Source organism: Nipponia nippon, unplaced genomic scaffold, assembly GCF_047370975.1.
Source record: "Nipponia nippon isolate SJK-2023a ecotype South Korea unplaced genomic scaffold, ASM4737097v1 scaffold_4, whole genome shotgun sequence".
NCBI classification, from domain to species: domain Eukaryota; kingdom Metazoa; phylum Chordata; class Aves; order Pelecaniformes; family Threskiornithidae; genus Nipponia; species Nipponia nippon.
In genome coordinates this window covers 115,939,357-115,965,855 of record NW_028262358.1, presented here as the reverse complement: position 1 = coordinate 115,965,855, position 26,499 = coordinate 115,939,357, and the positions used below count along the sequence as shown (strand labels likewise).

General features: G+C 47.3%; 1 protein-coding gene across 1 annotated transcript; it reads left to right on the top strand.

The window, feature by feature from the left end:
- The first annotated feature begins 1,058 nt into the window (after window positions 1-1,058).
- SDC1 (syndecan 1) lies at window positions 1,059-26,499 on the top strand. Its single transcript, XM_087775620.1, has 5 exons — window positions 1,059-1,394; window positions 21,777-21,858; window positions 22,846-23,339; window positions 23,561-23,690; window positions 24,256-26,499. The coding sequence occupies exons 1-5, from the start codon at window positions 1,338-1,340 to the stop codon at window positions 24,420-24,422; spliced, it is 930 nt and encodes a 309-aa protein (XP_087631746.1). The 5' UTR covers window positions 1,059-1,337; the 3' UTR covers window positions 24,423-26,499.

Here is a 26,499-nt window from a genome sequence, read left to right as displayed (position 1 = left end):
AGAGATGGGCCAACACCCACTGAAAACCTCCTGAGCAACCAGAAAGCACTGGTTATGGGTCTTTTTTGGGTACCCCCCCTCCCCGAGCAGCCCTGGGGCAGCACGGCCCCATGCCCGCAGGCTTGGCCACATCCCTCACCCATCCAGCTGCTCCATGGCCACCCAGTGCCCATCAGCCACGCAGCTATGTGCGCTCCTGCAGCTCCCAGCAGCACTATTAATTGTTATAACTGCCTTTTTTTTTTTTTTTTTTATAAAGTTTGCACACACATTCAGTTGCATTGTTTATAGCCAACACTTCAACATGAGCTGGCACACACACACGGGGAAAAAAAAAAAAAAGACAATTGAATTGACTGGAAGCAAACAGGAACTCCAGCCCTGACCCTGTAAGCAGGGTAATAAAATTCAGCCTGTGGTATATATTTTGCAGGATGGTTGCTTGCCTCGTTTTTGCTGTCTACGGTGAGATGTGCGAAGACCAACCCGCAGCAGCGCTGCCGAGCGCTGAAGTTGCTTTTAATTCCAGAAGAAGGGGTAATTTGCAGGAGGGCGCTTCTTTCAAAGCAGCGCTTCTTGCCTCAAACCTCTCGCAGCGTTTTGCGCTGCTCCGAGCAGCAGAAAATCGGATGCAACGAAGGCGCGGGCAGAGGGTGCGGGGATCCGCGGGCAGGAGGGAGGACCCCCGCTCCCAAACTCGTTTTTTCGGGGAGAAACCCCCGCTCGGGGTGCGGCGCCGGGGGACGGGGAGAAGGCAGCGCAACCCCGCGATTTTCCCACACTGGAAAGGGAAGGGAGGGCTTTTAACGTTATTATTATTTATTATTATTTTTAGCGAGAAGGAAGGAAGCTCGGCGGGAGGAACGCCGCCGCCGCAGAGGAAACCTGGGCAAGCCCCGGGAGGGAAGCGGCTCCGCCGGGCGGGGAGGGGGCGGCGGCGGCGGCGCAGGTAGCGCGGCGCAGGAAGCGGGGGCGGGCGGCGGGGCGGGGGCCGGGGCCGGGGAGGGAGGGAGAGGGAGAGGGAGAGGGAGGCGGAGCCGGAGCCGGAGCCGGGCGGGGGGTGGCCGTGAGGTGAAGGTTGTTGCAGTGGGTTCATTAAAAGACAGAGTTCAACTCCCCGCCGCCGCAGAGCGCTGCTGGGAGGCCGGTTCGGCGGCTTGCGAAGGGGCGAAAAAGAAAAGAAACCAACAACAATAATAATAATAATAATAAATAGAAAAGGGGGAAGACCCGCAGCTACTTAAAAGAGCGCTAAGAGGAGCGGGGCGAGAGCGGCGGAGGGGACCGCGGGAAGAAGGGGCAGGCTGCGCGCTCCCGAGGCCCGGCGCGGAGGAAGGATGAGGAAGGTGGTGGCCGTGTGGCTGGTGGCCCTGTGCTTCCAGGCTGCCGTCCCGGTGAGCCCGCGGCGAGCGGGGCGGGGGCGGGCGGCGCGGCGCACGTGGGGCGGCGGGGCCCGGGCGGCCGCGCGGGGCCGGGAGCGGGGCCGGGAGCGGGGCCGGGCCGGGCCCCGTCAGCCGCCCGGCTCCCCCCCTCCGACAGGTGATCGCGGGGAGCGGGGCCCGGCCCGGCCCGGCCCGGCCGGCGGGGCTTCGGTGGCCTTTTGTGCTGGCGGCGGGCTCCAGCCCGGGCTGCCCCGGCAGCCTTAATTCAAACCAGACCCGCTGCGGCTGCTCCCGACCTGCCGGCGGCTCCGCCCCGGGGCGGGCGGCGCTGCCCGGTGCCCCCCGCCGGGGCGCGGGACCCCTCGGTGCGCCCGGGGAAGGAGCGGGGGGGGGGGGGGAGATGTTCGCCTCCTCCGGTGAGCCCCGGTGAGTTTGGGCGAGCGCTCGCATGTGGCCCTTTGTGGCTCGGTCGTGGCCGGGGAGCTTTTCCCCGCGGTCACGGGCGACTTCTAAAAGGGGGGTGCTCCTGCCGTGCCCCCGGCACCGCCCGGCTCCGTGCCCGCCTTTGTGCCAGGGGAGCCTTTGGCCAGCAGAGGGTACGCCCGGATGCCTTTTATTTCTGCCCGCTGAAAGCACAAATCCCGGCGGTGGAGCGGACTCCTCCGGTCCCCCGGCGCCCGTCCTCGCCCTGGGACAGCGGCGCCCCGCCGCTGCCTCCAGCCCCCGGAGCCGCCCGGGCCGGGCTGCGGGGCCGCCCGCCGCCCCCCTCGGCTCGCTGGTGCCGTGCGCTCCGCCTGAAGAGAGTAACGCCGCGACAGGGAGGCTGGCACTTCTCTCAAAACTTGGGTGTTTCGGGAGGAGCTCTCCTGGGGACGCGCTAGGGCTGCGGGCAGCCTTTCAGCCTTGGAAAGCTCTGCTTCCGCGCAGCAGCAGCCGCCAGATGTCATCCATGAATAGAGGATGGCTTTCCCACTGCTCCCTGCCTCGGCTCTGCCTCCGGAGGGCCTTTCCACAGAAACCTGGCACCGCCGCCTCCTAAAAGTGCTTTGCCTGGTGCCCCGGGTCTGTGGTGGGGGCCTGGGCTCTGCGTCCTCCCCTAACCTCTGCGCGGGGTTAGTGAGCGTGGGATGCGAGTCCTTGCGGCCGCCTCTCGAGGGGCACAAAGCCCGAATCGCCATCGCTTCCTCCTGTGGTGAGGGACGCTCGTTCCCCGCTTCCCACGTACGTGCGCCAGACGGGTGTGCGTGTCGCTCGTGGAGGCTTCTCCTTTGGATGAGTTAAAAAGTGGGACGTGAGGCTTTGTGTGAGCAGGCAGGATCATCAAAGTCAAACCTGGCGTTTTTTTTCTTTCTGAAGGGGAGTAATTGATTTGAAACTTGTCTGGAGATGAACTCCAGCAGCAGTTGGATAAGGAGTGGCAGAACAAAGTGCACGGCAGGATCTAAGCTGCTGAAAATACCTCCAGTTTTGCTGTACCGTTCTGTCTGTGAACTCTACCTGTAGATCTGGACACGTACCCTTCTAGCCCACATGGTAGCGAGTAGTTATGAGATGGCTAAAAACGACAACCGTGTGAGCGTAGTCAGCCCTGTTTCATGGGGAGAGGGCTCTGCTCATAGCTTCTGAATAAGCTTTTTACTGAATAAAGGGGTAAAACTGCAGTTAATTTGCAGCCTCTGTAGTGCATTTGGATAAAATTCCCCGATGATAAATATTCCTTACTAGAAGTGATAAGGACATGAAGTAAATGCTTGTCTGATGTTTTCCCCTGCCTAAGAGACGCAGGCCTGGATGACGCTGCAGATGGAGGGCTTTCCTGGGTGAAGTCCTTGGGGTGCTCCGTGGTGACTCAGCGCTGAGGCTCTTTCCCTTCTGGAGATCATGTGGCCTTTTTCCCATGTCGAAATGTCAGCGACACGGACTAAGCTGCCTTTCCCACCCATCTGGAATAATTATGCTTTTGCACCAAGTGGCAAAAAAAACCTCTTGTGTTGGGCACAGAAAGCGGAGTGACCTTACGCGTTCCTTTGCATACGCCAGGTCACGGTGCTATGGGCAATGGCACGGTTGTGTTGGGTTCTTGGTGGTCGGATTACTGGAAGGCGTGCCACTGCTGCTGGCACGTCACTTGGCCCCTGGCTCCTGCTGCACGACTGGACTCGTCCATGCATATTGTCGTAAAAGTAACGAGCAGGAACAAGAAAGTGGCGGAACGATAGCCGTTTTCTTTCTGAGTACTCTTAACCGCAGGAATGGTTGGGGAGGTTCCTGTGATTCTTGAAGGTGACACTTTATTGCTCAAAACACCTTGTATGAGAGTAATTGCCCTCTTTGTTATGATAAGGGCATTGATTTCCTTGAAACAAGAAGGCTGATGCATCTTAATGGATTAACCTCGTTATTCTCTCAAATGGAAGCTTTTACATGGTATAACCCTGCCGTGGAGCCAACGGATGCATAGCCTGCTGCAGGAGGGCAGTGGACAATCCAGCCTGTATCATGAGGGGAAAAACAGGGTTTTGGTTGTTTCACCTGGTGTAGATGCATGTTGGCGGTTAGCACAAGCTTAGCAGAGCAGGCAAAACCTTTATCCAAGGGTGATGTCATTCCTATCTGAATGTAAACTAATTAGAAGAAATTAGGTAGTCCAGCTTGCTTATTAAACATGTAGGCAGTGGATAAGGAGGAAACACTTTCTTCTACAGTACGTGCAGAGCAGCGTCACATTATCACACGCTGTAAACAGCGCTTCTCCATCTGAGCACTCATTTGCTGGTGGCTACCTCTGGGTAAAATGGTGACTCTTGTATCTGGTCAACTCTGATCAGAGCAGAGACAAATTAGTTGTGGTTTGTATCCTGTCAGGGGGCTCTGGTGCAAGTTTGTAGTCTTTTGTTCCAGGTTTCTCTCTGTTTCAAGTGGCTAGAAGAGCTAACATTTTTAATGGCAGCACTCTGAAACTTCTGGAAACCAAACAATCCTCTCTAACAACCCAAGACAAGTTACAGCAAGTGCAAGAAACCTGTAAGCCTTCTAAAATTAAGCTAGTGCACTAACCTGAAATGTAGGCTGCTGTTTTAGCAGCAAAATTGGTCCATTTTAAGTACGTGCTTTGCATTGCTAGTGCATAGATGTCTCCAGGTGGCCTGTATAGTAGCACTTCATCCTAACCTTGTTTGAAGTGGCTCTTGTGTCCAAGAACCATACTAATGCCTCCGAGAGGGACATTGCACACTTGTTTGTGTTATCTGACATCTAGGGAGCTGGGATTTTAGTAGGGCCTGCTACAGCGAGGAGGGAGCCTCTTCAGAGAGAGAAGATAGGACCCCTTTCCTGAGGAGCTGCTGTCAATGATAAAATTGCAGTGCTTCAGCATTGTGGCGTTAGTATTTTTGTCTTAGATGTCTCCTACTCTTTATTAACTCAGAGCTCCAGGACAGCGGGAGATTGATGCACTCGCTGAGACATAGGGTACTTCAAATGGCACTAGTCCCTCAGGACAACGTTCAGCTGATGTTAAAGCACCTAAATGTAGGTGTCTATGTGTGTGCTAGGTGCCTAAGCTCTCATTATAGTCATGGCGATGTAATCAGTGGAGCCAAAGAGAGCTATTATCTGACCAGCCCCTGCACGTCTGCTTCAAGGTGAGTTGCTTTGCCGGGGCTTTGTTGCCTAGATCTCATTTTGCCTGTAAGGGGAGCAGAGACACCTTTACTTTAGTGTCTTTATCTGAGAGCAATTTAGCTCAAAGTGATAGTCTTTTTACTTTTATGGTAACTCTCTCCATAAACAAACAGACTGGGCAGGTGCTGTTTCTGTGCCAAGGGAACGAGCAAAGCAGTGGGAAACAGCTTTCAGCTAGAACAACAGCTCTCTCTGGTTCTAGTGCAGCTGGGTCAGTGCCTCCAAACAATACCGTGCTCTTGCTCTGCTAAAGGCTGTGGAAGAAATTAGGGAGTATAGCTGGGTCCTGTAGCAGCGTTCTGAAGTGAGGAATATGAGCAGAAACATAAGTGGATGTGTTTTGGGGCGGATTGTGAGCTGTTGAGGAGGCGTCGGAGCATTTTAGTATTTAAAGGCACTGTGTATTTGTGGATTAGAAGTCAGGAACCTTTGTCACTCCTTAGACTTTGATACAGGCAGTGAACTTCCAAAGTGGAAGTTGTTTTGACCAACAGTGCAAGGACTTCTGGTGTTTCATACAGGCTCACCTCTCTCCTGAGCTGAGAAGATACTCTAAAATGCAGAGAGCATGTAGTGTCTCCTTAGCAGTGCTGAGTGTCAGTTTTGTTAACAGGTCAATTTTGTTAGAGTTGACTAGCGTACTTCATTTGAACTACTGCTCTGCTAGGCTACTGGTGTACCGCAGAAATGAGCTTTATCTGGCCTGGCTAGAAACCTGCGATAGTGCACTTTCTACTGTGGAGATGCTAGTGGAAAAGTTACTGCACTGTGAAGCCTTACCTCAAGGTGAGATAACATTTGGACCTCCTACAAGCAACTCTTGTGGAGCAACATCTGCTAATGTGGTGGTTTCCCAACCTCTCAGTTTCTCAAGCAGTACTTGGCTGCAGTCGACGTTCTGGGTCTTGTGGAACCGGCATGGGTCCAATGGAGTCTGTTAGCTTGGGCTCCTTGCCATGCTTGACTGTAATGTTTGTATCTCACCACTGAGACCAGTCTTACCAGTGAGGCTTGCTTTGCTGGATGGGAACCAGTGCGTTAGTGGGATTTGGATGGAGTTGGTAACAGAACTTCCCGTTGAGTCACTGGAGCTGCAGTTACAACTGAGTCATGGAGGTGGTGTAAGGCATGGCTTTCCCTGCAAGCCTTCTAGGTTGAAACTCCTTGGGATTGATCAATTGAAGAGCTCTTGCCGCTTCACTTATGCATCTTGCTGCTGCGCTCTCTGGCAGAACTGTCTTCTTCATAGCCCTTGTTTTTGCAGTATGGTTCTCTTTAACATCCACTCTTTTTGCCTCTTAGTGTTCAGGGCTTTTCTAATAACTGAAAGGTCTTCAGGATTGCTATTGCAGAATGACTCCTGACTAAATCAGAGGCACTGATAAAAGATAGGTAACTGCCTGCCAACCAGCTTAAAATACTCATGGGTATCTTGCCTTTCATGGAGGCTCTGTGTTCTTGTCATACTGTACCCTGTAACTTTTCTGCGCTGCTTGTGCAGCAATGGCAATGTCTTGTATGCCAGTCATGGAAACAAAGGCTGACAGTCTCGATTTTTGGCTGTAGGCAGTCCCAGGCACACACTCCTGTCAACCAGCCTTCTGCGAAGTACAGCCGGTTCGTGCAACAACTTCCCTGCGTGCCCTGGCTCCATCACCTGAATGTACGCAAGCCATAGCTGGAGAGCGGGGGTTGCTCTTTGTCTGTGCCACGTGAGGAGGAGCTTATTGCCACTCACAGGGAAGGAAACTGGAACTCCAGCACTGCAGACCATGACTGTCCTGCGCTGAACACAGGAAAGCTTTTCTAATTAGTTTTTAATGCTGGTGGCAGTACATATCCTGGTCAGAGCCAGTCAGCAGCTCCAGACCAGCCCCTTGCATCTAGGGATTACTAGACGAGCAGACTGTATATTGAAGCCAGAGGTGGGCAGGGGAGAGTGGAGCCAGTCTGCCATCTGGAGAGCAAGCAATGATTAACGTAACGATTTCCAGATGAGAGCTCTTGTGAAGCTCCATGTCGTAGCAGCGGTGCTGCTGTGGCTGCCTTGGTAGGGAGCCTTTGTATGTTGCCTGGGGACCAGAGCTGGCAGCTGCAGTGCTGTAGGAAGAGACTATCTGGCCCTTTAATGTCCCAAATCAAGGCCCTATTGCTGGCTTATTGTGTGCTTTGAGACCAGTAGAGTGGAGAAATATAAATATAGGTATGTATATATTTATAGAGAGAGGTATCTATCCCTGTCCTGTGCTATTTGTTGACCAGCTCACAGCAGGATTTGGAGGCTGTATGCCCTGACCCCAGGATGGTGAGCTGGGAGATTTGATGCCTGTGCTCTGCACAACCACAGGAGCTCAGAGCAGCCTGTCTATCTACCAAAACATCAGTCTCAGGTAAGAGTATCTCTGTGGAAGAGAGAAGCTGTTATTCCATTGATGAGCTAATAGGTATCTTCTTTAGGGACAGAGCCCAGGCTTTCTTTGGTCAAGAAGTTGAGGGGTAAGAGGAGTAAAAGCCCAAACGAGAGGAACCACAAAGCTTGCTTGAATTCATATCTAACACAAACACTTAATACTGTGATATTTTTCACTCCCCTGCTGTGGTCTGTGCTTATGAAACTGTAATAGAGACTCTCGCACCGGCGGATTTGATGGCCAAATGAGATTTGTCCACCTCCCTGGCCCTAACAGGGTGTGAGTGGCACCTACGTGCAGTGGAACAGCGGTAGTGAGGCTTGCACCGAAACTTCCCTAACAGCCTGCAGCTAGAGGGCTTTGACTTCTAAATCTCATTCTGTCCTAATGGAGGAATCATCTAGATCGTGACTACTTTCCCATCAGTGAACAAAGCACTTAACAAAAGAGGCTGACTCTGGCATGTCTGGGCAGTGGCAAAGGAGTGCTCCGCTATCGTGCGCTGACATCAACTGACTCATGGCCTCGAAGAGGAACGCTGCTGGCTTAATCCTCCAGCAGCATCGGCTTCGCTCTGAAGCGTGTTTAACCTGCAAGAAGTTCCTCAGTCTGCATCTGTAGTCGCGCTGAGCTGCGCAATGGTGGTGAGCTTCTTCCAGCTACAGAAGCTGGAAGATGCAATTATGAATAATTAGAAGTTATTACCGTAGTAGCTGAAAAGTGCTAAATGCTCAGTATGCCCCCACCTCCTCAGCATGCAGCCAAAAGGGGTTAAAAAGACCCACCAAACCTCCTTACACTGATTCTAGTAAGTAAAACAAGCAGGACACTAGTTGTCCTGTGACCAACTTAAATGCTGGAGTCCCAATCGCACAGCAAATCTTATTTTCTGACCTATCCTTTAACACTCCCCCCCCACCAGATTGCCTGCTGGGGAACCTTCCCATGCATTATTTGGGGGCATACCAGTTGGCAAGGCTCAAAAGTGTGCTAGAGATCATTCTAATAATTTGATGGCATAGATTGTGGTCCAGTGCCTGGGGATGTTCCCTGATGTTGTTTAATTTACTAGTATGGATATAGCCAGTGGGTCTCTGGCAGCAGGCCCAGAATATTATGAAATCGTCAAAACTGCAGTATCCAGTAAAAGAAAGTGAAAGTTCATAATAGGAGATCACAACTCTTTCATTGAAAACTGAGCCTTTCTGGATGCTTCAGAAGGATGAGCAACTACAGTTATGTGAGAAATCCTGTGTAATCAACGAGCTGAAGTTTGCGAGGTGAATGCTGTGGACCTGGAACAGCAAAGTGTTCAGTGTTGTAGTGATGGTGCTGGTACACGCCAGTGATTCAGCCTGTGCTTTTGGAATTGGCCCATAAGGTGGTCCTTCAGCATTTTGTGCTCTGCTTCCTTTAGAGATCTGTTGCGCTGACTAGAGTTGGTAGTCAGTGAGTAGGCCCAGAAGTTTATTCATATATGAAATATCTTTACCTTAGTGATGTTTGAACAGTGTTTTACAAGTTTGATCTATTATTACGTAGCATCTAGCTATCCGGATGGTACTCCTTGCCAGAAACTTGTCTGAACTAAGGGACATGTTGCGCTAGGAGTAAGTTGGTACTAGAGCACTTCACCTTGCCTTGCAATTTTTAATACTGTTTTATTGACTTGTCTTAATGCCTTAATGTCCATCAGAGGTGGCATTAGTGATATGTCTTGTCTCGTCACAGTATAGATGTGTAAACTGCAGGGATGTCCAAATCACAACTGAAGTCTTACAGTTGCCCATATGAGGCAGGAGAGCATCGAGACTCCACAAATGTGGTAGCATCTCCCCCTCAATTCTAACCTCCTCGATTGATTTGATGACTGCTCTGAAACAAGGGCATGGGGAAAACAGGTGAACAAGCTGTATACCCAAAAATGAAGGCACGAGGTAGCTGAAGCTAGTATGTGTTACAGAGAGACTTGGATAACAGCTTGGATCAAAGGGAAGCTCTCTGGTCCTGCCTTTGTAACAGTCCCTTGTTCAGGGCTCCACTGTACAGATGTGGTACTAAGAGTGCAAATGAGTGACTCTAGGCCAGACTTTGGTCAAGAAATGCCTACTGTTCATTTCTGAAATGAGTAGAACTGTAGGTGACCAGAGCACAGTTGCAGCAGCAGGTTTTTTTAAGACTTTCTGATGGGAGGATTTCATTTGATGCTTCAGCTTTGAAATGATACTTCAACACCCTCGTGACTCAGCTTGGACGTACACCAGCCAGCTTCTATAATCTCACAGAGGTGTTGCATAAATTAACTGAGGTGTTGCATTAAATGGGGCAGTAGTAAGCAACTGCTGTCATACGTGCAGGATTCTCTTACATGCAGGATTACCAATGCTTTTGTAAACCTGAACACAGAGACCATTAGTGTCTTAGGAAGAGGCACAGAGAGCTTGATCTCTGCACCATTTTATATGGGTAGATCACTTGCTATATGGTCCAGTGGTTATGAGCATGCATGTTTCTCAAAGGGAGTTCATGCAGTCTGAACGGTGTTCTACGGTAGAGTAATTCAGTGAAATGTGGTCCAGCCTGTGCCCAAAGACCATCTTGCCTACTGCTGTTTATTGCAAGGAGACTAGTAGTACCTGAAACACATGCTGCTTTTCTTCAGCACCTGCACTCAGGACCTGCTAAGACTATGTGGAAGGAAGGGGCGATACTGAAAGTGCCTCTTTGAGAAGACTCTTGGGATGGGGGAACAAGGTATTCCTGATCTGAGATGTGGCTCCTGCATCTGGCAGAGATGTTTCAGTCCTTTTGCGCATGGCTTAGTCATGCTGGTGTAACTGCATCTGTTTGGCAGGGATGACTTCTGCATTATAAACAATCTGGGCTTAGTCAACACTGTAAGATCCTGTGGACAAAACAGACCTTATAGCATGCCTCATAGTGTAGGGGGAGACTTGATTTCTTCACATCCATTCTGGCTTAATTGAAACTGGAAACGGTGAAGCATAGAAGCAAATGCAAAAAGTACGCTTAACCATGTGCGTTAGTGTAAGACCTGCTAAGGCGCGGGAACTGCCCTGCATTGGATCAAAACCAAAATTTAAAGCTGCTTGCATGGTCTGCGTGAGTCCAGCAACTAGCTGCCGATGGAGACTTGCAAGTTCCTTCTGAACAGACCGGCGGCTGACTGGTGTGAATCCTGCTGTGCAAGAACAGGGTTTCTTAGAACTGGTTAGAGCTTAGCTGTAGGGAGTGTGACCAAATCAGAAAGGAGCTGCTGAATGCCAACTCTTGGCTCATTTTGCTGCCCAAGTCTAAGTTGCTTCTGCAGCTCCCTTGCAAATAGTCAAGGTGTCCTGTAGCAGACTGACAAATAACAGCACCAAGGGGTCAGGTTGTGCGGTGTGACCAGTCCCGCCATCTGGTGTGCACATGTGAGACAGAGACTGGGACAGTGTCTGTTCAAGCCAGGCAGCTCTTTCTGGATGCTTCCAGTTCCCTGATCAATCAGCCCTTCAATGGCGGGGTGTGCCTGAAGAGGGTTGGTGGTGGTGCTTCTGTAACGAAGAAGCTGGGTATGAGATTTATAATGAAACACAGCATTCAAAGGTAACAGATGTCTGGGATGTGTATATGGAAAAAACAGATTGTTAGCAAAAAAACCCAATTCACAAGCATTGGAGACTTGATCGCCCCTCCTGCTGGAGAAAATGTGGAGTTTACAAAAGCAATCAAGAAGGTCTTGTCTTGGATTGTTGAGTCTCGGGCCTGTAGTTACGCTATGAAGGACTCGATGTACGTCCTGTAGGGTAAACTACAAGCAGATCAGCTGGGAAGCTAAAGCAGAGTCTGATAGCAGTGGGACTTAGAGCTGGCAAGTGTTTCTGCCACTGAAGTGTCAGCGAACAGAAAGTAATTTTTGTGGTCTTGTGCACAGGCAGTTGCTACACTATATACAATATATATATCCTCCTATATGATATATTATATCCTCCTAGAAAACCTGAAGTCTGGGTGGTTCCACTGTAACTTTATGTAGCTAATCAGAATACCTAGTCAGCTTTTTTGTTGTTGTAAGGCTACCTGTTTGTAGGTTTAAGTAGTCTAAGTTTACCAAATAACCTGCTTTAGCTGAGACCTTTAGCACTCCAGGGTTGCGAGTTCATCTTTCTGCTGAGGTTTAAATAACTTCCTAGCTGCTAGGAACCAGAAGTACTGCCAGTAAACCCTTAGTTTGATGATATACTAGGAATTTTTATCTGAAACTTGGATTTCACTGACCTAACATAGCACCGCAAGCAGTTTGCTCAAATTAGAAACATATATATGTATCACTAATAGAGTGAAAATGCTTCTGCGATCCTTCAAGAAGATCCTACAGCTTTGGCTCCTTGGCATATCTCACACTAGGTAATTGCTAGAGTTCAAGGAGGAGAAGAGGGGAAGTCCCAGGATTGAGATAAGAACCTGGGTCTTCTCCTAGCCATGACCCTGGATACCAAAGGCTGTTGCACTTGCCTGATAATAATTCCTGGAGGCAGGAGGTATTCCTGGCTGCATGTTGGCTTCCCTTCCTCAGGTGAAGCAGAGCAGCTTCTTCTCCCCAGAGTACTGTGTAACATGGTGATGAGGTCGCTTTGGACTCGTGGGAACGTATCTGCTCAGGTCAGAGCACTCGTGCAGCTGTAGGGTTGCTTGTGGTAGTTTGCTGATCACACAAAAGCTGGCATGGAGCTCATTTGAAATGGGTAGTAGTTCCACCAGCCAAGTTGTATGGCATTTGCCTCCAGGAAACAGGCTTCCCTAGGACCAGAGGCACACACATGTTTTCCTGGTGCTGTGGAGAGGCATCGGTGATTCATAGTGTGCCATCAGCCTAATTTGAAGACTTGAGATGCCATAGACCATGTCACGCTTTCCTATAGACACGTCTCTGATTTCTGAGCTGAATGGCTGAAGTTAACAGTTGGACTTGATGATCTTAAAGGTCCTTTCCAACCTAAATGATTCTGTGATTCTAAGATGAAAAGAGCAAGTTGTGCTCCTGTGGGTCCAAAGTCCTTGAACTGCCTCTCTCGTGTCCTGGCATTGGTGTGCTGCAGGCTTGCGCTCTGTTCTGCAGTGATGGCCTCAGCAGGAGGAGCATGCAGGGTCGAGCCTCTCGGCATCCTGGCACATGGCCTACAGCTGCACACTGACCAGTTTGAGCTAACAGGCCTACTGGAAGAAGACAGTCTTAAATGGGGCAAATGGAGGCACTAGCTGCTTTGCAGCTCTTCCCTCAAACCCAGTCTTGGACTACATTCATCAGTCTCAGGGCTGTAATGCTAACTGGTCTGCTTTACTGGGAGCTGGGTTGTTTCTTAGCTTTATGGGGAGAGGAGACTGGCTGCTCCAACCCGTGCATGCTGTCAAGGAGCAGTCAGGCGGTCTGAAGCCCACTGTTGCACTTGCCAGGAAGTCTCGGTGGTTCTGTAGCGAGTTTCACTCCAGTGGCAGTCCTCAGTGCTGGTCCCATAAGACAGAGCGAGTGGGTGGCAAGAGATGGGGCAAAGAAAGGAATTTGCACCCAGATGCAAGCAAGACTGTTTGTTCATGGCAACAGAGGTCAACGCATGGATGGGAATAACTGGCTAAGGATAGGGACTGGTTTTGCTGGGAGTGCTGTTGAAGACATAAGGTCACTATGTTTATATGTGTTGGAGGGCACCACTACAAAGTCCAGTCTCCATTTAAGTGGCTATAACTGCTGATGGCTTGTCTGAGCTGAGTTGCTCAATCTCACCTGCCTGAACCCCACAGCAGGGGCTGTGTATATGCTGCGGTCGTCCTACATGTTGTGAACTAGCCGTGTCCGGATACGTGGTAGCCAGGGGGCATGTGGCTGTGCTACTGCTGGGGGAGGAAGAGGCAGCAGAGACCTTAGATCCTGTCACGTTTAATTTCTTCTTCCATCAGGAGGGTCATGTTTATCTGTATGGCAGTTACTAGTGTGCATGGGTAGTGGGTTTTGGGCTACTGGAGTCCTTTGCTGGATGGGTTTCCATTTCATAAAGATTTTCTGACCTGCAGCATACTCCCCTCTTTTAACCTTACTTTGTCAGGGTTCCTGGGACGGGCAGCCCACCACTGGCTTTGGCTGAAACTAAGCAATTCCCTGTCTGTGCTTTTCTAAACAAGCAGATGAACGGGCTGTTGCTGTAAGACTGAATCTTCTCTGCTGGTTTTGCTACACTAGAAAGTAAGAAGTGCTGGTGACTTCAAGTCAGAGGGTTTTAAGACAAGTTAGGTTTGTCTGGTCTCAGCTTATACAGCTCACTGTTCATGTCTCAAGCCAGCTGAAATAGATTGAAATTAATTCCCCTGGATGAACTGGAGTTGCATGGCCTCACTCAGCTGCACCTACTTTGCACAGCTCCTTGAGGTTATACATTGAACACTGACTGTGGCTTTCTTGTGTTATCTGAAGAAATGAATGCCTGAACTATCAAGTATGTTAAAGAGCTGCAGGGAAGGCTCTTTAAAGAAAAGCAGTTATAATGTAAAACTGAACTGGCTGCTTCTCATGAGATTAGCTGCAGGGAAAAGAGCTTTCTCATTACACTGCATCTTCAAAACACAGGCTGCCTTGAACGTGGGAGACAAAAGGTCTTTTGGCCATATTGTGACAACCTGCCCCTGCCACTGATAGAGAGTGAAGTCGAGTGCTTGCTGTGTGCTACGTCTGTGGATGTGTTGACCTGTCAGTGAGATTCAGTCATTGGCCTGGGCTGTATTGCTTGGGTGGAAGGAGCAGGTTGGCATGAGTGAAAGCAGTGTGTAGTAACTTACTTGTTTGATATATCCTCCAGGTGAAAAAGCAGGAGCACAGGCTCTTAAGTAGCTTCTCTGTGTTGCTGAAGGACTGACCAGGCTTCTAGTAGAGCTGGCTGAGAGAGACCTGGGAGGCATCTCAGCTCTTCTGCATCCGAACTGACGTCGTACTCCCTACACTCCTAGCAGTGCGCACGAGTGCTGTGTTGTCACTGATGCTGTGTGTGTTGCATGGCTGCAAGCTTCCCTGGCTGTGGTGTCCATAAACCTGTTGGGCTCCTGCTACCCCTGGCTTTGCTCAGCCCTCTCTGCTGAAGGACCTGCAATATACTCCTTGTCCACTACTAAACTGCAGTCGCACTGGGCCTCCTGTAAAGTTCAGGTGGGTCAAGGCAAAAGCAGTCCTGCTGCGTTTCTGAATAAGGCATCTATCTAGCCTTTGCTACTGTGTTGAGGAGATCAGGGAGGACTTAAAAGCACTGTTGTCAGACTTAGGAACAAACTTTACCCATTGTGAAAAACAAACTCTGCAGAAGAGAACTCCTCTCCTTGCTCCTTTTTGTATTAACCTGCGTGGCCCTTTGAGTCAGCCTCTGATGTGCATGTTGCCTGCCGTCTGAGGGTGGTGATGTGCGTTTCCATAATGCATGGCAGTGGCAGGGTATTTTACTGCCCCTCTGCCGCAGGGTAGGTGAATGTGTGTCAGCATCCCGGGAACCCAGGCTGTGATTCTCTATGAATTGCTTTAAGCAGCCCTGGCTGCCGCGCTCTGCCCTGTGCCAATACAAACACTTATGCATTCATGCACTGAGCAGGACTGGAGAACTGGTCCTGCTGGAAAATTCTTTGCATGATGTTTTCTCCTCCTCTTTTTTTTTTTTTTTTCATTTTCCCTCTTAGCCAGACCAGTTCCCTGATCTGGTTCACCATGAGACTGCAGGAGCAGCTATGCAGGGGATGGTCTAGGAAGCAAGAAGTGACATGTTCTCGTGGGAGGTGGTAGTTTAAAGGGCCCCGCTGCAGAATGGTAAACCCAACGTGACAGTGACAGGCTGGTTCATTTTCGCTCTTGGCATGTTGATTGCTGTGTTTCAGTCCTGCTTAATTAAAAAAGTTGCCCTGTCACAGTAAGGAGAAAATGTAATGCTGATGGGGCAGTAGTGTGGTACTTATCAGGTGAGCCTCTGGAAGTGTTGGGACTGTAGCTGCTGCGCGTATGGAGTAGCTGGATGCTCTTCTTCCTTGGCCACTGCATCTTGTTCAAAGGATCAGAGTATGCTTCTACAGCTGTGGCTACAAAACTTGACAGAAAAGGAGGATCAAAGCCTAGCGGACAGTGGGCAGAGTTTACAGTCTGATCTGTTCTGCCCATAGCGGAAGAGATCCTAAAAGCTCTCATCCTATTTTGAGCAGGCGTTGGAAAGTGTTTTGCTGCCTCAGGAGCCCAAGTGCCAAGGTAGCCACTGTGTGATGATCCGGTGGTTGATGCTTCAAACAAAAGCAACTGCTGTTGCAGCTAGGACCTCTCCCTCCAAGATAGTCCCCTTCTCAAGTCACTAGCCAAAAATAGGAGGCCAGTAAGAACTCAATTCACCAAGATTTTCCAGATTTCTTTATACTAATAATGATCTGATAGAGAAGCAGCCAGATGATTAACTGTCATACTTACCTCTTGCTGCTAAAATGGTGCTTGCCTTGCTGAGCAGAAGAGCATCCTTTGCTTTCCACCTGAGAGCTGCCTGACTGCTTCCCTTTGGAGGGGGCACCCTGTGAGCCACGAACCAGCCTTACGCCAGTTGACATGAACCGATGGATGGAAGGGTGGGGATGCTGAAGCCTGTTGGTACGCAGCAAAAGCTCATTGAGGGAGGGGGAAAAGGACACCGTCTGAATAGGGAGGGCAGAGAGCTGTAATGCTTTGAACAGCCTTGATTGGAACAGTAGCCAGGGATAAAAATACTGCTTAAATCTAGGTTACCCAGTCCATGGGCTGTTTGTGGGATGGTTTGTAGCTGTCTTTCTGCTCTTTGGCCTGTGCTGTTAGTCTGCATCTTTGGCTCTTCTAGGAAGATAACTACTTCATTAACCTGCAGGGTCACCAAGCAGCACTGGTGCTTATCTTGAGCAGTGGGGCAACAGGAGAAACAACTGGAAGAGCATTTAGCTGACATGGTGCCATATTGCTACTGACTTCTGATGTAGCAGACTTGCACGCAAGCTTTACTTCTGACTTGCCATATAAAACCATCAGTTCTGTTTCAGCTACTCCAGAATTTATAGCTGACTGTTAGAACTGAAGGCGTGCACGGTCAACTTAATGCTAGCAGCCTGTATGCCTGCAGAAGGGGGATAGGTGAGGATGCTGGTGGTTTGGTTTGGTTTTTTTTGTTTTGTTTTGGTTTTTCCCCCCCCCCCCAACCATTTAAGCTCTCTGCAGACTCTGGACATCTGGGGTTGGAGTTAATCACGCGTGGGCTATATAGCTGCAGAATATCAAGGTTTAACAAAGCTAACGTTTCTTTCAGCAGGCAGTTTTGTCTTCCCACACACTAATTATCAGTATTTTGAGGTTAGAAGCTTTTCAAGCTGCTCTGCCTCAGATAGCATTTCTGTTAGCGGGACTAGCTCTGCTCTTCAATATATAGAAAAAGGTGAAAGACAAACCTTTCTGTTTGAGTTTATTTCAGAGCTGTTCAAATCCTTGTGAAGGTGTTTTTTCTAGACGCTCCAGTGTCATATTTGGTAGCCAAACTAGAGACCAAATGATTGTCTTGTTTTTATATGTCCCTTTTAAACAAGAGCAAACCATTGGTTTTGCTTCCCATAAAGTTAGAAGAATCTTGTAGAATGCTTAGGGAGATGTTTGAGGTGGGAGAGCTCATTCCTTTTCAGCTGAATAAGAAGGATTTATTAGGAGAAACAAATGTGCAAATTTAACAGCATTATTCAGATAAGGGAGGATTTGAAGTGTTTTTGACACTGCTGTAATAGGCTGATCACTAACTAGGATTAATGAGTGGGATACAAATCATCCTTAACCTAGTTTAGGGCTTGTAGCAGCTTGTGGCAAAGCCACTGTTTTTGCTTACCTCAAAGAGCAATTTGAAAAAAGCTTCTTCCATGGCTCCAAATGAAAGAAATGTGGTTCCTAGTTTGGGTGGGGTGAGATCAACTAATAAACTACCAATCTCCCCTTCATCATGAGAGAGTACTTCATATCTGTGCTCTAGCGGGAGGGAACTCTGTGGCAGCTGATGTGATAAGCACAGAAAGATTCATGTATTGAGACTGCGACCAAGACGAAGACTGAAGAATAGTTAGAAATGATGTTTTTTCCTTAAAAAACCAAACAAACACCAACCTGCAGTATGTCAGACTTCTGGAGCCGATAATACTGCTAATGAGTTGTGAAAGCCTGGCCTGTTCTTGATTAAATTGAAGATGCCACTAAGCAGCTTTCTGGTTGTCCCAGCAGAACTGAATAACTATTGTTCCTCAACAATACAGCGCTCAGCAAGAGCAGAGGCTAGCAGTCTCCGCAGGGTTTCCCCCAAACAGGCTGCTTCGATACTTGGGGAAAAGGGGGTCTTCCACTGGTTAATGGGAACTGGTTAATGCATATCAAAAATGCTGTTAAAAATTTTACCCCTCATGTGCAAACAAATTCAGTGACACTAAGTCAAAAGGGCTAGGCAAGTATTTCTAATCAGTTGTCTGAGCTGCTAAAAAAAAAAAACAACTAAAAAATATGAGCATGTTAAATGGTAAAAAAGCAACATGTTGTAGAAGAATGGAAAGTTTTTTTGACTAGAATACATGAGATACCATCAGAGATCCTTCAAAGGGTCTACCACCTGAACTTAAATGCGTTCATCCAGCCTCTCTGGCATCAGTTACAATGTCAATGGTCCACAAATAGTCTCAGTGGACTGAAAAATAAACTGGATGATGATGGAAGTGATTTCTACAAGCATGTCCACATTAGCTGATTATATCTAACAGTACAATGATAAAATTTTGAATGAAAGTAATGCAAAGTTGTTGGTAGAGCAATCTTGCTTTAAGCTAGAATTTATTCTTGGCTCTTTCATATGATAGCACAACCTGGTGATTCAATCTGTGTTCTGCACCCCTAATCCTCTTGACTAATCAAAACCTTTCTCATTGGTGTAACTCAGCTGCAATAAAAGGTCATGGAAAAGCCTTGACCATGAGGTGTTTGTTTTCTGAACAGCACGGTCAGTCTCCCTGATGCAAACCCAAATTAGTTCAATCCCTTCCGATGCTGTCCTGAGTCAGTGTTTCATGTTAACCTTGCTGCGTCTGAAATCCTTCAGCAGCAGATCTTTAGAGAAGCGTGACCTTTCTGCAGTACTTGTGTTTTGTGGTGCCATAAGGAAAAGGTTACTGCCTTGCATGCCTACTAAAGCTGTAGGCTACGGAGCAAGAAGTGTAGTCTTTAAAGTGTACAGTTACATAAATTAGGCAAATGTTCCTTAATGCTCCTATGTCATGAAATTGGATGATGTCAGGAAGTTACATCACTTTGTGGATATTCTGACTGGTGTCCACGTGTGCGTAATCCTATACTATCCCTTGAGTATTTGAGGCACAGAAAATCCCTCTCGGATCCCAGACCTCAAACTACCTGGTCACAGGGAGATACCGCAACTCCCAGTGGAGCAACTTGGGACAAGACCCTTTGGGACAACTAGTAGAAGGACACATTTAGTGCAACTTCACTACGTTCTTATATAAAGCTGTGGAAAGCAGACTTTATTAATGCTAAATCATATTTTCTATTATTCTCTTGAAGTACAGTAGCCAACCTCAGGGGATGGGAATCAGTCTGAGTCTGCCTTCATGTTTGCCGGGTGGCTGCTGAGCAGCAGCTGAGCAACTCTACACTGGAACAGCATGGGTCTCCACTGGTTTAGACTGGGCTGCAATGGAGTTTCCTCCTCTGACCCTGCTAAGATATAGAAATCAAACTAGGATTCGAATAAGTACATGGGAAAGGCCATGGAGAAGCAGAACATGCAGCAGCCTGGGAAGAGGCTAAAAGCTCAGGTGTGAGGAGAAATGTAAGGGTAGACTGGCTGAATGTGCTGGATAACAAGAAAGGAAGCCTGGCACAACTGAACAAGCCTCATCTGTTAAAACAGGGGAAGGGGTGCTGGCTTGGGGGGAAGTTAGTCTCAATCCTAGATAAAGGTGTATGGTGACATGTCTTAAAATGTATTGGCAGTCCCTTTCTTCAATAAAAAGCTGGAGAGATTGCTTTCTAACTGCTTCAAGGTAGAGTGTTCCCCACTGGGAGGAGAATGCACCCCCCCTTTTGCAGCGCATCCCCCTTTTGCACTCAAGCAAGCTGAGTGGGAGAACAAAGGATTGTGCTTGCCACTGCTAGTGCCAGAAAGGAGGGAAAAAAATGATCCCCGACCCCCCCGTCAACCAAAATGGTGCAATTTCTGAAGTCTGACTTCACTTCTGAACGTACTGCGAGGGACGCTCAATGGAGCAGAGTTTGGGAAGCCTGGCAGTTCTTCCCGTATTCTTTCTGCACCAACAGGTCGTAGCCTTTCATATTTGAAGTGTAGTGAGATCAGCTTGGGTGAGTCACTGACCTGCGACACAAGAAGGAAAACCTACAGGAAGCACTCATCTGACCGGCTTTCCGTGGATGAGTGCAAAAGCACAGTGCACACAGGCAGGGACAAATCTAAAAATCCAAATTACCTCATGACATGCAGCTAAACAAAAGATTGAAGGGCAATTTCTTAGAAATTACTCTAGAAATATGCTTGCAGAAGCTTGAGGAGAAGTGTTTTGGTTTGGCTTTTTTCTAGTAGAGAAGGGAAGTGCTAAAAAGTGTAATGTCTATGTGAGGTTTTTTTGTTCTTACTTTTTTGTTATTTAAAAAAAAAAAAAACCAACAAAAAAACCCCCATCTAATTACAATGGTTGCCTGGAAGGGGTAAGATGTTGGGCCCGATTAGGCTGGTGGCAGCTTAGATACTTTGTCTTCAGAGAGGCTGAATCTAATGGGCTAGGTAACCACCCTGGAAACTAGTTGTTCTATGGGAATGTGGGGAATGGATAAGGTATTAAGGAAGAGAAAACTGGATAAACCTGATATCTTAAAAGAATGAAAAGGAGATAGGGCCAATAAATACAACCACGTAGGTAATAAAGTGACAATGAGAGAGCTCAACTGCTTTGTTTGACAGATCATACAAGTGCTGGCTAATTTCTTCCTGGGATGAAAACGGGTGTTAGAGTCATTTTTAGAGTGACACTGTGTTAATGCAAGCTAGAGAAATGCAATGGGCCTGGGTGCAAAGCTGGCAAGAATGTGTGTTCTTCTTTTTACATAGTAAAATGAGATTTCACACTCCTGATAAAACCATGATCAGCTTGGATGATGCAATGCAATATCTCCTAAACTTGCAGATGGGGCAGTGCTGGAAAGGGATGACGAGGGCATCATGGGGATAGGATAGAAGTCAAAATTCTGGAAAACAGGGAATGTAGTTGGATGGGGAAAGATGAAATTCAGAAGTGACTTGTAGGGCTTTGGTTTGAAATCTGAGAAGGGAGAATGACTGGTTAGGTAATGGTAGCCCTGCAGAAATAAACCTGGGGCTACTCGTGAGCTGAGTGTCAAGCATTTTGTACTGATAGGAACAGTGAGTATATACAGCAGAGGGCAACAAGATGCATGAAGTAATCACTCTGCTTTATTTAGGGTTTTCTTCTTTGGCTATCCTGAAGAGCTTTGAATGTTGTGTGTTCTGACAAACAGGCGCAGCAGAACAGGGGTTTGGCCTCTTGTTTCAGCAACTGAACTTTTGTGCTGGTTGGTGTACTCCTTGCAGCCTAAATGGAGAAAGCTCGGGGCTGTATTCTCCTACATGGAAGGCTGGCTTCTATCTCAGGACTTAGTCTGAGTGCCTACACTTATAAAAAGGGAATCTCATTCTACTTCCAGTTAGATGCTGTAGTTTCAGATACGTGAACAGTGCTGGAAGGGCTCAAAAAGGCAGAGAAGCCACACTACGTTGTCTCCCCTTCCTTTCTGCTCCTTAGAAGTTACGCAGTAATTCACAGATGAAGTGGTTGGTAGATAGCGAAGATGTGAGCAGTCAGAACCTGCATCAGAATGGTTATGTCGTGTAAGGACTGAGCATCGGCTGCTACCAGGATGCAGCTCTGAATGGATTCCTTGCTTTCTTCTTTCCCAAAGCAAGTGCAGCCTGGAAGCAGCGCAGAGAAGGGAGGCAGCAAGGCTGACCTTTCCAACACCGAACAGACTAACCAGAACTACTCTTTTGGAGAGGGGGGGTGAAATGAAGAAAGATGAGAAAATGCAGTCTGAACAAAGAAAGTTTGTGTAACCTTCACGAGCCCTTAGAGGACTCTGCACAAGCAACACGATAACTAAGTAATCTCATCACTAACACACCTTTTCCCCTCCTCTTTAAAGCAAACTACAAATCTGAACCTTCCTCCTGAAGATCTTGATTCATCTGGTGATGATGACGATGCGTTCTCAGGTTCAGGTATAGGTGAGTTATTAGCACTTGTACTGTTAGTGCTTGATCCTTCCCGAATGTGGCAATCGAGATCTTGATGAGCAACAGAGAAAGAGCTTAATCTGTTTATCTTGTATTGCTTCAGATACTAACAATTAGCAGAAAATGAGTTGTAGGAGACTTGAAAGGGAGCAGAAGCAGGTATACTCCATGTCACTGCTAATATGAAATATTGTGTGAAGAATGTTATGAAACTGGAGTGATTCTTTACTCACGGGGAAGAGAGACCGTAAGAAGGGCCTTTGTCCTCTCTTACAAGCTGGTAGGAGGTACCATTTGAGGGTGTGTAAACCCCAACCTGCCAACATACATCAAGTGCAAATTTTATCTGTCATCAAATGTGCAAGTTCCCATGGGCCATAATTTTTTAAAAGCTGCATAAAGAGGTTTTAGGGTGAGGGAAACAGTCTATTGGAGTGGTTACTAAATTGCATGAGAGAGACCTTTGGTATTCAGTGCTGAAGTTGAGGAGATGCTACTGAGGACAGAGAAAGCTAAAGCATGGTATCCTTCTGCTTCCTTCCAGCCACATGCTTGTATTTTAGATTAAATTCTGCAGGAATAAGACCCTGAAATCAGTGCCAAATGTGCCAGTGACTAAAGGTGTTGAGTATATGGGTGACTGCTCTGAAGCACATAAAAGATATTTATGAGAAGAGGGTCAGATAACCATCCTGAGCAACCAGTGTACTGAAAGCAGATGTCCCCCTTGTCGGCCTGTCTGCAAACAGACTAGCACTTGTGCCTTGGGGAGAAGCAGATGACTAACAAAGTATTGCTGAATAGTGCATTGGTCTGTCCCTTCTTTATTCCACTGAAAAGGATAAGGAATTACAAACTGAACTGCTGTTATTACGAAAATTGGCTATGCAGGTCAGGCATCCTCCTTAGGCCAGCATCCTGAAGATACTATTAATACATCTCTAAACCGGCCAAGGATAATATTTTTTTGTTTTGCAGCTCCCCTGACTGACCAGTCTCGCACCTGGAGAGCCCCAGGAGAACCAACTAATTCCTCATTACTGGCAACACCAATGGATTTCAACGAACAGCCATTTCCCGGGATTGAGAGCCAAACTGAAAAGGATGTAGTATCTCCTTCTGCAACTAGTACTGTAGTGACAGAGGAGCCAGTTGTAGCTGTGAAGGACGAAGTACCCGTCCTGGGCTTACCTGATGAGAAACCAACAAATGATGCGGTTACAACAACAGTGAGAAGCCCCACTACTCACTTTCCTTCAGTGGTTCATGTAACTCCTTCAGAAGCCTCAGGCACAGTCCATGTGCTCGAACCTAAAATCCCTATATCCGATGTGCCAGACACTACAGACGTGCCTGAGCCCCACTCTACCAGCCATCATGAGGGAGACATCACTGCCACCCCCACGACAACAGCTCCAGAGGACGTTGTTCCTACACATGAGGAGGTTTCTGAAGATGGCTCTGGAGACCCGGTGAGGACTAAGAGCTTTGACACCCTTTCCAGGGAGATGACTGTAGTAGTATGTAGTAAGCTGGTTTTGCAGGAAAGGGTGGTAATTTGTCAAAAACAATGATTGATTTTAATAGGTTATATCGGTGGAGGGTTTTAGATGAGAAAAAACAAAACTGTGGGAAGTCTCCAGTAACAGACATGATGAGAAACATGAATAACCTGCCTTGTATGTCCCAACAGGGAGACTTCATCTTGACTAAAGATGATGATTTGGTCCCCACCCGGAACTCGGAAGTACCGGCTGACTCTGGGAGGAATGCCAAAGCAGCAGGAGCCTCGGGAATTATGGACAGAAAAGAAGTTCTTGGAGGTACCTGACATTCTGGATTTCTAGTGGGTAAAAGCAGACTCTTGTAGGAGTCTTCCAGGCAGCAGAAGCTGCAGTTCTGCAAGTACCTCTCTGAGCGTGGAAGCCAACGTTTTACGTTAGACCTCTGAAATGAGGGTGGTGATTCATGATTCTGTGGTGTCAAAACCCTAACAGGGTTATTAATATTAATCTGCTAATAGCAAAGCAGCCACTGCTAGTTATCTGGAATTTTATGTGTAAACCTTTGCTCCTCTCAAAAATTAGAGCAGTAAAACTGCTCTAATGCTGCCTGGATCAAATCACTAGAGTTGAACAACGTAGCCTTGCATGCTTTGCAGCATGGCACGGTGGGAGATCTGTTTCTCTAGGTTTTACCTCATGTAGATGAGCAGGCTTTTGGTAATGGCAGGATGACTGGTTTTGGAGGGGGCAAAAGGACAAACTAATTTTTGGAAGTCATGAAGTCAGGGACCATGCAGTAAGGAACAATCTGGAACTTAAAATCATACTAGCATTATGTGGTGTGGGCTCTAGAGTAATTTGTGGCTTTTTCCCCCCCTTCTAGGTGTTATTGCTGGAGGACTAGTAGGCTTGGTGTTTGCAGTGTTTCTAGTTGCATTTATGCTGTACAGAATGAAGAAAAAAGACGAAGGCAGCTATTCACTGGATGAACCAAAACAGTCTAATGGAGGATACCAAAAGCCACACAAACAAGAAGAATTCTATGCATAAACACTGATCTTCAGGACACTTCTTATTCCATCTTTCTTGGACTCTTCTCTCCCTGCACGTGGACCTCCTAGTGTGCTTTGCATTAAACTTAAGCCATATGATCATTGGGTTATTTGCCCTTACCACTTTGCCATTGGGAATTTTATAACTACAAAATAGATCTGGATTCATTGAACATTCCCTGCTTTCTTGCACAACTTTTTTTTTTTTTTTTTTAAACAGAAGTGGGACTGCAAGTTCCTAAACTCACTTTGGTTTATCTAAAGACTGCTGGGGCAGGCGGTGGGGAGAAGATAGGGAGCACTGTATGTATAAACCTCCTGATATTTAGGGAAAGGGCTAGCAACAATAAACAATTATCAGTGCTCAAATTCTGTATAGCAGGGATCCTTCCTATTTAACTCATAGATGTGTTTTAAGTGTAACAAATGGCTGCGCTGGGCAGATGTTTGGCACGCTGCAATCCTCTAGCTCTTCTTAACTGCCATATTTGGAGCACTTAATACCTATGAAACATCAAGCTGAACATGATTTCTAGTGAAATGAGGTGTGAGGGCCAGGGTAAGCAAATGACTGTCACAATGTTTAAAATAACTTTTATTTTGGAAACATCCCATACTCAGAACCAGCTCCTAAGCAGCTGGTGCATACACTAATACAAAACAAACCCCAAAGACCCCAAAACTAAGTGGAGAGTTGATTTTACCAATAGCGTTGGACTGTCCCACTACCCTCTTGCTCCTTCTAGGCTTAGGTAAGAAATAGATTTTTTTCTAAGTCTCATCTCAGACATTCCCTCTTCTTAGGTGCCAAATCTAGGCTGGGCTGTCATGCTGCAAATACTCTTACCCGCGCTACTGGGTGGTCTCCAGGTGACCGATGGCATGTTGTAGCACCTACCTCTCTGTGCGCTGTTCACAGTGGTTGTCTCGGAACGTGGTCTGCTGTCTTGTGGCACAGAATACCTTGGCACACAGGAGTAGAAGGTAGAAAGCAGCATATCATGACTTCACAGCTGAGGAGTAGAGAAGCATAGCATATGAAACAAGCCTGATGAAGGCTAAGTGTAGATGGCCTTAAATACATACAACAGTTGGCATGCTTGACTCTCGTGACTCCGGAACAGGTCTTCAGAAGCTGTTCCTGCACTTTGGAGAGAAGCAACTCCAGGGATGTCAGACTAATAATGGCCAAAAAGCACCTCCTGAGGAAAGTCCAGATGCCTGAAGCTGTTGGTGGTCAATGTGCTGTCAGATGCGAGACACTGAGGCTTTATTGAGGGTCTGGAGTTCTCCAGCGTATCTCAAACTGAGTGAGAAGTGTGGTGTTCTGCACAAGCCTTACTTCTACTCTGCCTTTGGTTAGCTTGCAAGTTCAGGTCCTCATCACTCAGTGCAGAAGGCATGGGGTGGGTGGAGGAGTGTTTACAACTGATGTAAATATTTGTACTGTTGAGCCAGATGGAATGATTGGAGAATATTGCAACAGTTGGTACAAATGTTGCACATTAACAGTAAAACTTAAAAACCTGTGTAATTTAAATGAAGTATAAAACACTCCTGGGCTGCTACGCAGCTAAAATTGGTGCCTTCTCTGCAAACCCAAGGGAAAAAAAAAAAAAACAAAACACTTCTTGATTCCAAGCTCTTCTTTATGCACAAGGAGAACTTGTGCATATGTGTAGCTGGCTGTTTTTAAGTAAAGCTGCAAAGTCCATTATATCCTTTTTTTTTTTAACTGAATAAATTTTTATAGGTTAATGCAATGACCAGATGGTGTTAATTTCAGCTGTAATTCTTTGCTTTGTATAGGAATGTAGAAATGTTGTTTGATAGGTTTATCTATGAAAAGGTTCTTGTAAAGCACAGGAAGATAAAGTGGTAAACGTCAGTTGTACCTCACAACCTTGCTAGGGGGAAAGGAAAAAAACCTGTATATTTTGGTTTGTGAAACAAACGTGACATTCTCTGTTATTTAAGTGGTACAAATGAAATACGAGTTCTAACAGAAGATGCAACACTTGGTTATCTGTATGCCATGTAAAGGTATACTGCAATAAATGGCATTTTGGCAAGAA

Excerpts from the sequence above, each read along its gene's own strand:
- SDC1 (XM_087775620.1), top strand. The coding sequence starts at position 1,338 with ATGAGGAAGGTGGTGGCCGTGTGGCTGGTGGCCCTGTGCTTCCAGGCT. Across the intron at positions 1,395-21,776 it reads GCTTCCAGGCTGCCGTCCCG|CAAACTACAAATCTGAACCT; the intron begins GTGAGCCCGCGG and ends TCCTCTTTAAAG. Across the intron at positions 23,691-24,255 it reads CAGAAAAGAAGTTCTTGGAG|GTGTTATTGCTGGAGGACTA; the intron begins GTACCTGACATT and ends CCCCCCTTCTAG.